This window comes from Anolis sagrei, chromosome 9 (genome assembly GCF_037176765.1).
Source record: "Anolis sagrei isolate rAnoSag1 chromosome 9, rAnoSag1.mat, whole genome shotgun sequence".
NCBI classification, from domain to species: domain Eukaryota; kingdom Metazoa; phylum Chordata; class Lepidosauria; order Squamata; family Dactyloidae; genus Anolis; species Anolis sagrei.
In genome coordinates, this window is record NC_090029.1 from 5,618,988 (window position 1) to 5,635,941 (window position 16,954).

At 41.4% G+C, this 16,954-nt stretch overlaps 1 protein-coding gene across 1 annotated transcript in view; it reads left to right on the plus strand.

The window, feature by feature from the left end:
• Nucleotides 1–16,954, plus strand: part of MTMR10 (myotubularin related protein 10) — a 76,722-nt gene that overhangs the window by 36,153 nt on the left and 23,615 nt on the right. Inside the window, exons 3-5 of the mRNA XM_060755783.2 lie at nucleotides 2,964–3,100; nucleotides 4,870–4,942; nucleotides 7,685–7,827. Coding sequence (XP_060611766.2) covers nucleotides 2,964–3,100; nucleotides 4,870–4,942; nucleotides 7,685–7,827 — 353 coding nt within the window. The remainder of the gene's footprint in view (nucleotides 1–2,963; nucleotides 3,101–4,869; nucleotides 4,943–7,684; nucleotides 7,828–16,954) is intronic.

Here is a 16,954-nt window from a genome sequence, read left to right on the forward strand (position 1 = left end):
TCCGCTGGACCGGCCACCTTGTCTGGATGCCCGACCACTGTGTTCCAAAGCAGTTGCTCTGCTCCGAACTTAAGAACGGAAAATGGAATGTTGGTGGTCAGGAAAAGAGATTTAAAGATGGGCTCAAAGACAACCTTAAAAACTCTGGCATAGGCACTGAGAACTGGGAAGCCCTGGCCCTTGAGCACTCCAGCTGGAGGTCAGCTGTGACCAGCAGTGCTGCAGAATTTGAAGAGGCACGAATGGAGGGCGAAAGGGAGAAGGGTGCCAAGAGGAAGGCGTGTCAAGCCAACCCCGACCGAGACCGCCTTCCACCTGGAAACCAATGCCCTCACTGCGGAAGAAGATGCAGGTCAAGAATAGGGCTCCACAGTCACATACGGACCCACAAGAACACTGGAAGACAATCCTCCTCAGAAAACGAGGGATCGCCTAAGTAATATAATATAATATAATATAATATATTGTTTATGCATATAATATTTATATTATAATATAATAAAATATAATGCTACTACTACTAATAATAATATGATATTATAGTTATTTATATTACATTTAATATTACTAATAATATTACAATATAATGGCATAATGCTATATAGTAATATATAATACTAATATTGTACTATGTTAATAATAGAATATATTAGATGTATATATGTATCTTGTAAGCTGCTCTGAGTCCCTTTTGGGGTGAGAAAGGCAGCATATAAATGTCGTGAATAAATAAATAAATAAATAAATGAACCACAAGGTGAGCAGGGGGCAGGCTTCATTCTACAGATAGGTGCTAGCCATAGTTAAGAGATAATTTAAAGTTAATTTTACCTTTGAAGAGAAGCTACTGAAGGATTCCCATATTTAGAAGTCAGGTGTGAATGAATATTTCCTATCCCTGGACTCATTTTATTTTGTTGTAATTTACTTAAGGTGCCACAATGGCTGGCATTCCTCCAGATGGGAACTTCCTGATTAATAGGTTCTGTTTATTACCTGCAGTTAACAGATGATGATAAACACTTGCCTACCAGGTGCTTTATTTATTTATTTATTTATTTATTTACTATTCTTGTATACCGCTGTATCTCAAGCCCGAGGGCGACTCACAGCGGTTTCCAGAAAGCAAACAACAAAGACAGTAAAAACACTAGTAATCAATATATCATAACAGTTAAACTACACAATTCTATTTCTAGCAATAAACAAACATTGATACACAGTTATCACAAAAAAAAAAACCCACCCAAGATCGCCTCATCATCCAAACGTGATCCAAATTCGTCGTCCATTGTTCCGTTCCTATGATCAAATTGCCAGAATTGCATTGAATTACTCAAACGCCTGCACAAACATCCAGGTCTTCAACTTTCTACGGAATGTCATGAGAGATGGTGCCAGCCTAACATCTACAGGAAGGGTGTTCCACAGCCGAGGAGCCACCACCGAGAAGGCCCTATCTCTTGTCCCCGTCAGCCGTGCTTGAGAGGCTGGCGGGATCGAGAGCAGGGCTTCCCCGGAAGATCTCAAAGTTCGGGTGGGTTCATAGGCCGAGATGCGGTCAGATAGGTATCTTGGGCTATATTTCAGAGGAAGGAACTTGAAAAACCACCTAGGAAAACCCCTACAAAATTCATGTGATCACCCTAAGCCAATGGTTCCAAACCTGTTGTCTATGGACCACCAGTGGTCTACACCGTTGCCTCGGGACCACGCAGCAAAGAGAATGACTGGTCTCACGAAACCCTCTTCGAGTGCTGAGGCAATGGGGATGTCGGGAGAGAAGAGGCTGACTACCCACGAAAGATTATTCCTACCGTATCAGCTCTAGCTTATTAAATACGATTTTCTGTGGGAAAGCAGATGACGACTACTTGGATGGCATATGTTCTGTATCAGAAACTAGAGCTGATGTGGTCTATCCAATGCAGTTTTCTGAATCAGCACCTCAAATAACCAAACTGAATCTAAGGTTGACCAAAAACTGATTTGTAATTCGTTTAGTACTTATATTCACTTGACCAGGTATTAGTGGTCCCTGGTCAAAGTGGTCCCAGGACATAAAAAGGTTGGGAACCACTGCTGTAGAAAACTGGGGGAAATTAATGGTAATTCATTCGTCCTCCTGACATTCTTAGCATTGGGGGGAAATGATGTATGGTGTGTAGGAAACAGAGGATGGAGGCTCATAGCAAGTTGATTGCTGTGTTTCACAATAGTAGTCTTAATTATACAGGTAAGACCTCCAAATCCGCAGGAAATCTCTCTCTCTCCCTGCTGTCCTTCTTGTGTTGATACAGATTAACATGGTTACTGTATATACTCGAGTATAAGCCTAGTTTTTCAGCCCTTTTTTAGGCTGAAAAAGTCCCCCTCAGCTTATACTCGAGTCAAGGTTATTTATTATTTTACTCTGTTATTATTATTACTATTATTATTTTTGTTTCATTTATTATTTTATTCTATTTATTATTATTACATTTATGATTTACTTTATTGTTAGGCATTTATTATTTTACTGTATAATTGTTGTTATTGCTACATTCATTATTTTACTCTTTTTATTATTGTTATTACATTTATTATGTCATTCTATTATTATTGGAAGGATACATAAGCACATTTACATTGAAGAAGGTAAATAATCATTTAATCAGAGTTGGGCAGTCTTATCTTAAATTACCATTTTTATAAATATTCAAAAAAATATATCCTACTGATTCCTCAATTAATGTAATTTAATTGGTATCTATTTTTATTTTGCAATTTACCAGTAGCGGCTGCATTTCCCGCCCTCGGTTTACACTCGAGTCAATCCGTTTTCTCAGGTTTTTGTGGTAAAATTAGGTGCCTTGGCTTATATTCGGGTCGGTTTATTTAGTTCCTAAATCTCAGGTTGCTGGTAAGAATAGTCTTCTATTTCAACTGCAGTTGAATGGACATTGCATTTTTATTTTTCAAAGGTGAAATTGTGGTGAACGAAGTGAACTTTGTGCGGAAATGTATCGCAACGGACACCAGCCAGTACGATCTCTGGGGGAAACTGGTTTGCACCAATTTCAAGATCTCCTTCATTACAGAAGATCCCACGCCACTTCAGGTTGGTTTGCCTCTCTTTTTGTTGAATGCTAGAATACAAATACGGTTTGCCTCCATAATCCCAAGTCCTGACAGGCATAAATCTGATACAAAGACCTTTGAACCTAGCAGCTTGGACTGTTTACTGTGGCACCACTTAGTATTCCTAGACCACCTTATGCAACAAAAACGAGCAACTCCATTGTCCTGCAATGGTCAATGTTCCATGGCTTCACTGTATGTTCTATTTGTGGCACACATAATTTTTATTTATTTTATTTACAGTATTTATTTATATTCCACCCTTCTCACCCCGCAGGGCGGATTACAATGTACATATATATGGCAAACATTCAATGCCATAGACACACAACATTTATAGACGGACATAGAAGCAGTTTAACATTCCAGATTTTCTTAGAATCATAGAATCAAAGAGTTGGAAGAGACCTCATGGACCATCCAATCCAACCCCCTGCCAAGAAGCAGGTTTATTGCATTCAAATAACCCCTGACAGATGGCCGTCCAGCCTCTGTTTAAAAGCTTCCAAAGAAGGAGCCTCCACCGCGCTCCGGGGCAGAGAGTTCCACTGCTGAACGGCTCTCACAGTCAGGAAGTTCTTCCTCATGTTCAGATAGAATCTCCTTTCTTGTAGTTTGAAGCCATTGTTCCGCGTCCTAGTCTCCAGGGCAACAGAAAACAAGCTTGCTCCCTCCTCCCTTCCTCTCACGTATTTATACATGGCTATCATATCTCCTCTCGACCTTCTCTTCTTCAGGCTAAACATGCTCAGCTCCTTAAGCCGCTCCTCATAGGGCTTGTTCTCCAGACCCTTGATCATTTTAGTCTCTCTCTTCTGGACACATTCCAGCTTGACAATATCTCTCTTGAATTGTGGTGCCCAGAATTGGACACAATATTCCAGGTGTAGTCTAACCAAAGTGGAATAGAGGGGTAGCATGCCATCCCTAGATCTAGACACTATGCTCCTATTGATGCAGGCCAAAATCCCATTGGTTTTTTTTTTTTTTTTTGCCCCTACATCACATTGTTGGCTCACAAGATCTTTCTCACACGTACTGCTCTCGAGCCAAGCGTCCCCCATTCTGCATTTCGTTTTTCCTGCCAAAGTGGAGTACCTTGCATTTGTCCCCGTTGAACTTCATTTTGTTAGTCTTGGCCCATCTCTCTAATCTGTCAAGATCGTTTTGAGGGTATTCTGGCCGCCAGGGAAGTTGTCCCTTCACCGACCATTTGTGACACTGATGAAATACTTCCTCATTCTTTGCATGCTTGCTGGAGATTTTTATGGCCTTGTAAATTAGTTAAATTCGCCTCCTCGCATAAGCGGTACCTAAATTTCCTACTTGATAGATGCAACTATCTTTCTGGCTGGAAAGGTCGACAGCAAGCTACACAAAATTGGTCGGAAGCTCACTCCGACCCAGGCTGGCTTCGAACTCATGACCTTTTGATGAGTAGTGATCTTAATGCAGCTGACTCCCAGCCAGCTGTGCCACAGTCCTGGTGCTCCTTCAAACCTTTCTGCCTCCGAAATCTCGCCTGATGCTCACAGATAGCTAAAAGCTTTACTACTTCACAATTGTTTGTTTCTATCTTTCACATAGTCTAAATACCTCACCTCTTGGGTATTTATAACTGCTTACCATTGGAACAAATTCCTTCTTTGCTCTATATAGTAAGAGAGCTGGACTTTTGAGATTTTAGGATTATATCTTAATCCATCACCAAACCTTGTATTTATTGTGAGTTTATATTTTGTTTTGCAGAAGTTCCAGTACAGGAACCTTCTACTGGGAGAACATGATGTTGCATTAACATGCATTGAGCAAATAGTCACAGGTATGTGTGCAACAGTTGGATGTGATGTGGTTATAATGTGGACAATGTTTTTTTTTAATGAGGATTTATTGACTTATGTTTTATTGCTATTGTTATGATTTTATTGATGTTTTTTAAATTGTACTTGTGTTTTTGTGGTATTGAATTTTGCCTTGTAAACTGCCTTGAGTCGCCGGAAGGCTGAGAGGGGTGGTATACAAATATAGTAAATAAATAAAAATAAATAAATAATGTGCTTCTTTTCGTCAATAAGAAAAATAAATAATAATAAAACTTTATTTATATCTGTTGAAGCTGTTTGCGATTTATAATGTAGATTCCAAAGTATGTATGTATGTATGTTTAAATGAAGTAGCTATGTGCCAAGTGTAATGTATTCCTGTGTGGAGTTAGCTGAACCATGGAGGGAACGGCATTCCTAGAGAGGTCATAAATCAAGTGTATAGAACAAATGGACGCAGCGTTGTGCGTCGTACGTCATATGTCACTCTGGAATGCAAGAGGTGTGGACTAGTACTGATAACAGTTAGTGAGTTCGCAATGTTATAATTGGACGGTAAAGAAGCACGTTTACGATGTGCTGAGTGTTAAGTAGCTTCTAATGTATATAGCTGTAAAATAAAGTAGTTTATAGCCTAAGGTGGCTGTGACTGATCTGTTCCTGCCTTGCTGTGCTGCCGATGCCACTGACAATACCTTGCCACCATCTCCCAGAAGGTGCTCTGGGCAGCTTACAAAAGCATTTAGTAGTGCAGCAATATACAAAATACAATAAGGTTCATGAGCATATAAAAATAATAACAATCTCAATTTACATAAACAAATTTACATAAAACATCATATTAAATTCCTGCTGATTAAAATATTCAGTAAATGCAGCAGTGGCTGTGGATATAAATTATGGTGTATTCAATAACAGTCACATACAGTGCCAAAGAGAGACAAATCACTAGGTCCTCAAGTTTAATATTAATGGTTCTAATCTTGTTCAAAAGCCTGTTTGAAGAGCCATGTTTTCAAGTTGAAATAAATAAATAAATAACCTGCACTTTGAATTGGGCCCAGAAACTTGTCAGCAGACAATGGAGCTGCTTTAATAGGGGCGTGCTATGCTCCCTATAGCTAGCCCCAGTTAGTAATCTGGCTGCCAACCTTTGCACTAACTTAAGTTAGTGCAGGCCCACGTAGAGCGCGTTGCAGTCGTCCATTCTAAATGTAACTAAGGTGTGGACCTTAGTTCCATAGAATGGTTAGGATTGTCTTTTGGGATGCATCACAACTGCAGCAATTTGTTATTTATTTATTTACTATATTTATATACTGTCCCTCTCGGGGTGGTTTACAATTGGTACCAAGACCATAAAATACAATTTCCATACAATAAAAACAATCTATATATATATAAATGCTCTGTGCATAATGAGTACCTTAAAAACAGAAGAACCAATGAACCAAATCACACCAAATTTGGCAACAAAACGTCTCACAACACAAGGAGTGACCATCACTCAAAAAATTATAATTTTGTCATTTGGAGTTGTAGTTGCTGGGATTTATAGTTCACCTACAGTCAGAGAGCATTCTGAACTCCATCAACGATGGAATTGGACCAAACTTGGCACACAGAACTCCCATGACCAACAGAAAATACTGGAAGGGTTTGGTGGGCATTAACCTTGAGTTTGGGAGTTGTAGTTCACCTACATCTAGAGAGCACTGTGGACTCAAACAATGATCTATCTGGACCAAACTTGACACAAGCACTCAATACGCCCAAATATGAACACAGATGGAGTGTGCGGGAAATAGACCTTGACATTTGGGAGTTGTAATAACTGGGATTCATAGTACACCTACAATCAAAGAATATTCTGAACCCATGAATGACAGAATTGGGCAAACTTCCCACACAGAACCCCCATGACAAACAGAAAATACTTAAGGCCATCCAGTCCAACTCCCTTCATCAGGGCAAGAAATGTAAGCAAAGTCCTCCTGACAAAGAGCCATCCAGCCATAGATATAGATAGATAGATATGATTCACACACAGAGAGATATAGTATCATACATTTGAAAGGGACCCCTAAAGAAGCACAATGTTCCAGAGTAGACAAACCAGACAATCTCTACATCAACACTGACAAAGAAAGCAAGAAATACTGTTTACACACCAGTATAAAAATTACATATATTAGAAACCAACATTTTCTCATTACTTTATTTCCCAGATCAACAGACCGTGCCACAGCAACACATGGCAGGGGACAGCTAGTCAGATAATAAAACCATAACAAAATCAATAAAAACATGAACATTAAGGTATCCTATTAAAAACATTGTCCAATCACATCGCCCAACAATTCCATTTCCCTATGTCTATTACACTATTTGGAAATGCCTGCTCAAAGAGCCAAGTCTTGACTCTCTTTCAAAATGTTAGAAAGGGCGGGGGCATTCTGATATCCTTAGGGAAGATGTTCCATAGCTGAGGGGTCACCACTGAGAAGGCCCTGTCTCGTCCCCACCAGCTGTACTTGTGACAAAGGTGGGACCGAGAGCAGGGCCTCCCCAGATGATCTTGGAGGGTTCATAAGCGGAGATGCGTTCAGACAGGTAAGTTGGGCCAGAATTTGTTGCGTTTATTCATACTTCAGTGCACACTAGTAGAGATTATCTTTCGTCTTGCGTGTGTTCGCTTTCTCTAAAAGCGTTTCACTTCCCTTGCATTCTGTGTTTTCCAGTGAATGATACAAAGAGGAAGCAAAAAGTCCTGGGCCCGAATCAAAAGCTTAAGTTTAATCCAACGGAACTGATCATATACTGCAAAGACTTTCGTATCGTCCGGTTTCGTTTTGATGAGGCGGGACCCGAAAGTGCAAAAAAGGTACCTTGGTGGATGCTGGGGTAGGGAGGGGGTTGTCTTGAATGTCTGATTATTCCTTTATTAAATTTGTAGCCAAAAGTGACTTGAACCACCTGAAGATAATAAAGTTATAGGGAGCACTGCGCAAAGACTTCAGTTGGGAAGAGGGGATCCCTACGATGTACTTTCCCCCATCCTAAATGGAAAGCCTTGCCCCACTGTTTTATCCTTCTTGGGCTCCCCTCACTTACATATTTTCTGTTCCTACCCCACCCAGGGTTTTATCATTTTATCTCGTCCATTTGGCCTGCCCATCCTGTTTGATTTTGTTTTGCGGTAATTTGCTTTATTTATTTTATTTTGCTACTGTAACTATTTTCAGATGTAATTTTTTGTTCTCTGCCTTCTGTATTTTATTGTGCTATATTGTATTTTTGGGCTTGGCCTCAGGTTAGCCGCTCCGAGTCCCCATCAGGGAGATGGTGGTGGGATATAAATAAAGATTATTATTATTATTATTATTATTATTATTATTATTATTATTATTTTAGTCTGATTTCAAATCTCCTGATCAGATCGTGTATCAAAATGGTCAAGGCTGGGCTTTAGCACAAGTTAACCACCAGCTGCAATAAATCTTCCTAATCAAAAGTTTGTCAGTTCAAAGCCAGGATTGGGGGCGACTGCCCAACCTTCAGCCCAGCTCACTTGCTCCATCAATCTGGATCATGTTTTAGTTATGAGATGCCAGTGAATGGTTACTGCTGCTAATTGTTTAATGTGTTTATGATGTTAATTGTTTTTATATACCGTGTTGTTGTAGCATTGAATTTTTGCTGTTCTGTTGTTAACCGCTGTGAGTCGCCTAAGGGCTGAGAACAGCGGTATACACATAAAGTAAATAAATAAATAAATATTCAACATTTACACAAATGACCAGCCACTGCCAGAAGGGACAGTTTCATCTACGCTGATGATTGTGCCATCACCGCTCAAGCAGGGAGCTTTGAGATGGCTGAACAGAAGCTCTCCAAAGCTTTAGGCTCTTACTGCCTACTACAGGGAAAACCAGCTGATCCCTCATCCATCTAAAACACAAACATGTGCTTTTCACCTTAAGAACAGACAAGTTTCCCGAGCTCTGAGCATTACCTGGGAAGGAATCCCACTGGAGCATTGCAGCATTGCACCCAAATCCCTGGAAGTCACTCTGGACCGTGCTCTGACCTATAAGAAGCACTGCCTGAATATCAAGCAAAAAGTGGGCGCTAGAAACAATATCATACGAAAGCTGACTGGCACAACCTGGGGATCACAACCAGACACAGTGAAGACATTTGCTCTTGCGCTATGCTACTCTGCTGCTGAGTATGCATGCCCAGTGTGGAACACATCTCACCACGCTAAAACAGTGGATGTGGTTCCTAATAAGACATGCCGCATTATCACAGGGTGTCTGCGCCCTACACCACTGGAGAAATTACACTGTTAAGCCGGTATTGCACCACCGGGAAGTGGCAGCCAATAGTGAAAGGACCAAGGCAGTGACATCTCCAGCTCATCCCTTGTTTAGATATCAGCCAATATGTCAACGACTTAAATCAAGGAATAGTTTTCTAAGATCTACAGAGACACTTGCTGGAACACCTCAGCAAGCGAGAGTCCAAAAGTGGTAGGCTCAAACCCAGAACCTCAAATAATGGCTGATACCAAATGAGAGACTCCCCCCTGGGCACACAGAAAACTGGGTAACTTGGAAGGCGCTGAACAGACTGCACTCTGGTACCACGAGATGCAGAGCCAACCTTAAGAAATGGGGCCACAAAGTGGAATCCACGACATGCGAGGGTGGAGAAGAGCAAACCACTGACCACCTGCTGCAATGCAACCAGAGCCCTGCCACATGCACAATGGAGGACCTTCTTATAGCAACACAAGAGGCACTCCAAGTGGCCAACTACTGGTCAAAGAACATTTAATCAACTACTATGCTTTCAAACTTTGTGCTTTGTTTGTTTGTTAAAAAATGCAATACAACTGTTTGGTTTGCTCCTGACACGATAAGTAAAATAAGCCCAGCTCACTGCCCAACTAGAAGATAAAGAGTAGATAAATAGGTATCGCTTAAGGGGGGGGGGGGGTATTTTAATGGCAACATAAGGAAATACCAGAAAGATGCCGGTAGTTCAATCAAAGGAGGAAGTCTGTGAACAGGGTTCTTCAGCATGGTGGATGGAGCGACAGCACCCTCCCCCCCCCCCGTGGTCAGAATCGAGCGCAACCTCCAAGATGCCGAAAATGAGAAAAGCCTATATACCTCTATGTACTGTATCTGTCCTGTCAGTTTATAACAGCACTGAATATTTACTGTATACGTGTTCTGTGATCTGCCCTGAGTCCCCTTTGGGGTGAGAAGGGTAGAATATAAGTACAATAAATAAATAAATAGTTGTTTCAATAGCCAAGATGGAGCCCCCGGTGGCCCAATGGATTAAACCCTTATACTGGCACGTCGCAGGTTCAAATCCAGGGAGAGCATGGATGAGCTCCCTCTGTCAGCTCCAGCTCCCCATGCGGGGACATGAGAGAAGCCTCCCACAAGGATCGTAAAAACATCTGGGTGTGCCCTGGGCAATGTCCTTGCAGACGGCCAATTCTCTCACACCAGAAGCGACTTGCAGTTTCTCAAGTTGCTCCTGACACAGAAAAAAATAGTCAAGATGTTGTTGTTAGAGATGGAAACTGAAAGTTATATCCATTCAGACACTTGCTGTCCTTTAACCCAATAGGACATGAAAATTCACACGTCGCTCCTGGAAAGTCAGAGTCAGGCGTTTTCTCTGGCAGATGCTGGGCATTCTTTGCTTGTTTAAAAACTGCTGGATGAATGTTTGGGCTTAGCCAAAAGGAGAACAAGAAGGCCATTCAGTGTGGCATCTATTCATATACATTCCCTCTCTCATTTTAAATTTCTCAGCATGGTTAACACTGAGCCAAAACCTTGCACTGGCAATGTTTTCTTCCAGGTGGACACTGTAAATATCTAACACCCAGAAAAGGAGGCATGGGAAGAGCCAATGCCTTCTTGAATGCGTTTTCAGGCCTAAAATAGGTAATTGGAAAAGCTTACAATGCTGATGACTGCCAAGGAATGCAGGAACAAATAGACTTTTGAATACTTTCCTGGCACTAACACACTAGGCAGCATGCATGGCATGTTATGGCCATAGGAGCAGACTTTGCAGATGGAGCATGAGGCTTGGGGTGTATTATAAGAGCATTCACAGTCAGATGCAACATGCCCAATATCATAAGGGCAATACCACAGGCTTCTTTCCATAGACATTTTCTTTTGCACCTTGTTTCAGACATGGTAAATTGGTTGCATTGTCTTCATTTCTGCTTACTTGGGTCTGGAAACGCACGTTTAACCTGTTTCGTATTCTTGTTATGACAACTGTCCTGGTTTGTTGCTGCCATATATATATCTATATAATAGGCCTGGGTAACAACGCAAAAATTTGTTTCTAAAATCAATTTGTATTTGGGTTTTTTTTTTTGTTTCGATATTTAAAATAATTACAAAATTTTCCCTTAAAAAAGTTCGGTATTTACGAAATTTCGTTAATATTTACAAAACATTTTGTAAAGATGGCGCCCTTTTTTTTCCAATATTTTTTCAATATTTTTTAAATTTAATTATTAATTTAGTAGAATAGGGAGGAGAAATTATTATTAAGGAGGGAAGGCAGGCACTCACTCTGGCGGGCCCTCAAGCGCTGCCGCCGAGTCGGGCCGGCTCCTCCGAAGCTAAGGTTTCAGTGCGGAATTGGGAGAAAGGGGTCCCCAAAGGCCATCTAGTCCAGCCCTCTGCTAAGGTTTGAATGCGGAATTGGGAGAAGGGGCTCCCCAAAGGCCATCTAGTCCCGCCCTCTGCTATGGTCTCAATGCGAAATTGGGAGAAGGGCTCCCCAAAGGCCATCTAGCCCAGCCCTCCGCTAAGGTTTCAGTGCGGAATTGGGAGAAGGGGCTCCCCAAAAGCCATCTAGTCCCGCCCTCTGCTATGGTCTCAATGCGAAATTGGGAGAAGGGCTCCCCAAAGGCCATCTAGCCCAGCCCTCCGCTAAGGTTTCAGTGCGGAATTGGGAGAAGGGGCTCCCCAAAGGCCATCTAGTCCCACCCTCTGCTATGGTCTCAATGCGAAATTGGGAGAAGGGTCCCCAAAGGCCATCTAGCCCAGCCCTCCGCTAAGGTTTCAGTGCGGAATTGGGAGAACGAAGCACACCCACCGCAAAGGTGAGGAAGGAGGGACGGGCCGCCTTCCCGCTGAGGGTCGCTCGCCCTCTTGCTCGCTTGCTCAGCCGGCGCCTTCCCCGCCCTCTCCTCCTCCTCCTCCTCCTCCTCCTCCTCCTCCTCCTCCTCCTCCTCCTCCTCCTCTTTCAGGCTCTGACTGGCTAAGGAGAGGAGAGCTCCCAGCAAGCATCTAGCCAAGCCATCTTACGTATTTCCGAAATGGACGGAAATACAAAAATATTTGGCGCATGCCGTTTCGATATTTAAAAACACTTCCGGGTTTAAAAATAAGTTCTGTAATCGTTTTGTAATTGCTAAAATTAACAAATATTTAACGAATTACAAAATTAACGAACGAAACCGCCCAGGCCTACTATATAAATAAAAAAAATGTAATGTTTGTTTGTGGGATTAACATAACTCAAAAACCACTGCACAGATTGACACCAAATTTCGACACAAAACACCTATCAGGTCAACAAGTGACCAGCACTCCTAAAAACACTGAAAAACACAGTGGAAAAGACTTAAAAAGCCAAAAAACAAAAAATGCATTACAACGCATGTGCAAAACCACATATATTCACAAGCACACATATATACATATATACAGAAATATATACACACATATATGCACACCCAAAACACATATACACAGAAAGGGGCAAGAAAGGAAGGAGAGAAGAAGTGAGAGAAAAAGGGGGAAAAGGAGGGAAGGAGAGAAGGAAATAAAAAGTGAAAGATGGCAGGAAAAAGAGGGAAGATAGGAGGGAAGGAAGGAAAGAAGGAAAGAAAGAAAGGTAGAGAAGGAAGGAAGGAGAGAAGGAAATAAAGTAAAAGAAGGAAGAAAAGAGAGGGAAGGAAGGAGAGAAGGAGGGAAGGAAAGAAAGAAAGAAAGGTAGAGAAGGAAGGAAGGAGAGAAGGAAATAAAAAAGTGAAAGAAGGAAGGAAAGAGAGAGGGAAGGAAGGAGAGAAGGAATGAAAAAGAAAAAGAGGGAAGGAAGGAAGGATGAAACCAAAGAGCAAAGGAAGCTAGGAAAGACACAGGTAGAGAAGGGAAAGAAAAGAGGGAAGAAAGGAGAGAAAGAGGGAGGGAGGGTTGGCGGTACAACTTGTGTGTGTGTGTGTGTATGTGTATATATATATGTATATATGTATATGTATGTGTGTGTGTGTGTGTGTGTGTGTGTGTGTGTATATATATATATATATATATTTTGACAGGAGCTACTTGAGAAGCTGCAGTCACTTCTGGTGTGAGAGAATTGGCTGTCTGCAAGGACATTGCCCAGGGGACGCCCGGATATTTTACCATCCTTGTGAGAGGCTTCTCTCATGCCACATGGGGAACTGGAGCTGACAGAGGGAGCTCATCCATGCTCTCCCCAGATTCTAACTGCTGACCTGTCTGCCAGCAGTCCTGCCAGTACAAGGGTTTAACCCATTCCTCCACTGGGGGCTGCTACTTAATAATAATAATAGATTATTATAGTAGCAAATAAATTATTATTATTATTATTATTATTATTATTATTATTTGCTACTTGCTCCTCTCCGCAAGACTTGAAGTGGGGTACAACACATCTACATTAAAAACATAGTTCAAGTTCAGGTTCACTTTATAATGGTCATTGACCAGTTCGAGAGAAGGACATAGTCCCGTGGAAGCATATCAGAGTTAAGGGTTAATAGATTTAAAACTTTAAAATAAGTGTATCGTTGTTAGGACGGTAAGATAATTATAGTAATTTAAAAATCTAAGCTAAGCTATATTTATTGTATAGGAAGCAAACTGAAGGTACAGTTGTAATGTGTGTGTAAAATACAAGAGTTTATATTAAATGTCCTTTGACCAGTAGCTGACCATTTGGTGTGCCTCTGGTGTTGCTGTTAGAAGGTCCTCCATTATGCATTTGGCAGGGCTCAGGCTGCATTGTAATAGGTGGACTGTGGTCTGCTCTTCTCCACACATTTTGAGGGTTGAGCTTGATCATGCTTTCTTGCTTAACAATTTCTCTAGGGCTTTTCTATGCTCCCTGCACTGTTCCTTTCCCGTGGTATTTGCCTCCAAGCGAGAGGCTTGAAATCTTTTCCCATTTCCTCATGAAAGAGGAAGAAGGCCTTGAGGGCTTTTTCTCTTCAAAGATAAACTGCCAATAAATTGCTAGAGCTATTTACATGGCCAGTTTTGGCCTCCCTCTGGACGTTTTCTTAGTGTGGAGCTGGGTCCCGCTGCCAATTCTGGGGAGACAGAACCCAAAAGACAGGGCTGCCATGGTGCCATTGGCTTCCTCGTCTCTGCAGCAAAGCTAATGTTCCCCATCCAATTCATCCCCATGGGTACACATGGGATTGCTGACAGCAGATTTGCTAATCTTGTGTTAGAAATGCTGTGCCTGGCAATGTAAAATAGAAAAAGGAACTAGGCAGTGCGTTTTTTGCAACCCTGGCACCCCTCCACATCCTTTATTCAAGTTAGAACCATGCCTAGTTTCAAAAAACACTGAAAAACATAGTGGAAGAGACTTAAAAGGCCAGAAAATAATAAATACATTACAATGCATGCACAAACCACATATATACACACATATTTATTTATTTATTCACAACATTTATATGCCGCCCTTCTCACTCCGAAGGGAACTTAGAGTGGCTTACAAGTAAAATGTTAATACAATATATTAAATTATTACCATAGCACAATATTAATATTATATATTACATTGTACTATAACATTATACTGTAATATTATTAGACACACACACACACATATATACACACATAAATAAAAATGTAATGTTTGTTTGTGGGATTAACATAACTCAAAAACCACTGGACAAATTGACGTGAAATTTGGACACAAGACACCTATCAGGCCAACAAGTGACCATCACTCATGGAAACACTGAAAAACACAGCAGAAGAGACTTAACAAGCCAAAAAACAAAAAATACACATTGGGGAATTAATTTCTTCATTATAGATCCTGTTAGCCATTTCCTGGAATCTTATGCCCTGCAAGTGGTTGCTTTTTGGGTGGCATAACTTCTGTGTATGGAAAAGGGGCAAGAAAAATTATTCTTACTGCATTTAAAACATTTTGATTGCCTCTTCTATATAAATAAAAATGTAATGTTCGTTTGTGGGATTAACGTAACTCAAAAACCACTGGGCAAATTGGCACCAAATTTGGACACAAGATACTTATCAGGTGAACGAGTGACCATCACTCATAAAAACACTGAAAAACACAGCAGAAGGGGCTTCAAAAGCCAAAAAACAAAAAAAATTACAATGCATGCGCAAAACCACATATATACACAAACACATATATACATATACACACATATATATATGTATATATATATGTATATATATATATACATATACACAAATATATATGCACACCTATATGCATATATACATACACAAAACACATATACACAGGCTGGGGACGGCTAGTGTGCCAATAAGAGACATTTGAGAATGCAAAGTCTGGTCTTCCTTAAGTGTGTGGTTCAGCTGTTTCTGCTGCTGTCAAACCCTATCGGAAGCATCTCCGAAGAAAGCCTGGTCCGGTGGGGAAGAGGAAGCTGAGGAGGGAAGTGCCACCAAAGCAGAGGCTGCGGAAGAATTTAGTCAGCAACTTCGGAGGAAATGGTTTATTTTTAAGTTTGTGTTGTCGAAGGCATTCATGGCCGGAATCACTGGGTTGCTGTGAGTCTTCTGGGCTGTGTGGCCGTGTTCCAGAAGCATTCTCTCCTAATGTTTCACCCGCATCTATGGCAGGCATCCTCAGAGGTTGTGAGGTCTTTTGGAAACTAAGCAAGGGAGGCTTATATATCTGGATTGACCAGGGTGAGAGAAAGAACTCTTTTCATGTCAATTTATCCAGTGGTTTTTGAGATACGTTAATCCCACAAACGAACATTACATTTTTATTTATATAGATTCATTAAAAAAACTGCGAAAAGTGAACTGCGAAGTAGCAAGGGAATTATTTATTTATCGTGTCATCAGCAACCATTGTATTACAATTCTAACAGAGCAAAACAAACACAAAGATTAAAAAGAAAAAGAAAAAAAAAGGAAAGAAAAAAAACCCACACAGATTTTGTAAATTTGGTATTTGGTTAAATGTCCTTTGACCAGTATCTGGCCATTTGGAGTGCCTCTGGGGTTGCCGCAAGAAGGTCCTCCATCGTGCATGTGGCAGGGCTCAGGGTGCATTGCAGCAGGTGGTCAGTGGTTTGTTCTTCTCCACACTCGCATGCCGAGGATTCCACCCTGTAGCCCCATTTGTAGACGGCCGATTCTCTCAACCCAGAAGCAACCAGAGCAAGGGAATACTGTATATTGATTCACAATATGCATTGCAGTGCCGCTGCCCCCCCCCCTCGTGGGGCAGCGGGTTACACCACTGAGCTGCTGAACTTGCTGACTGAAAAGTTGGTGGTTCAAATCCAGGGAGTGGGGTGAGCTCCCGCTGTTAGGCTCAGCTTCTGCCAACCTTGCAGTTCGAAAACATGCAAGTGTGAGTAAATCAGTCGGTACTACTTCTGCGGGAAGGTAACAACACTCCATGTAGTCATGCCGGCCACATAATCTTGGAGGTGTTTAAGGACAACAGCGACTCTTTGGCCTAGGAATGGAGATGAGCACCAACCTCAGAGTCGGACGCAACTAGACTTCATATCAGGGGAAACCTTTATGTTTACTTTATGCATTTCATCCCCTCTGTTTAACAAAAAGGCTGCCATAAAAGAAGCAAAGACAGTAGCCCAAACAGTGAGGACTCCTGGAAAGCCACAGGTCAAGCTAGGTATCTTGTATCGGCATTGCAACAAGGCCCCT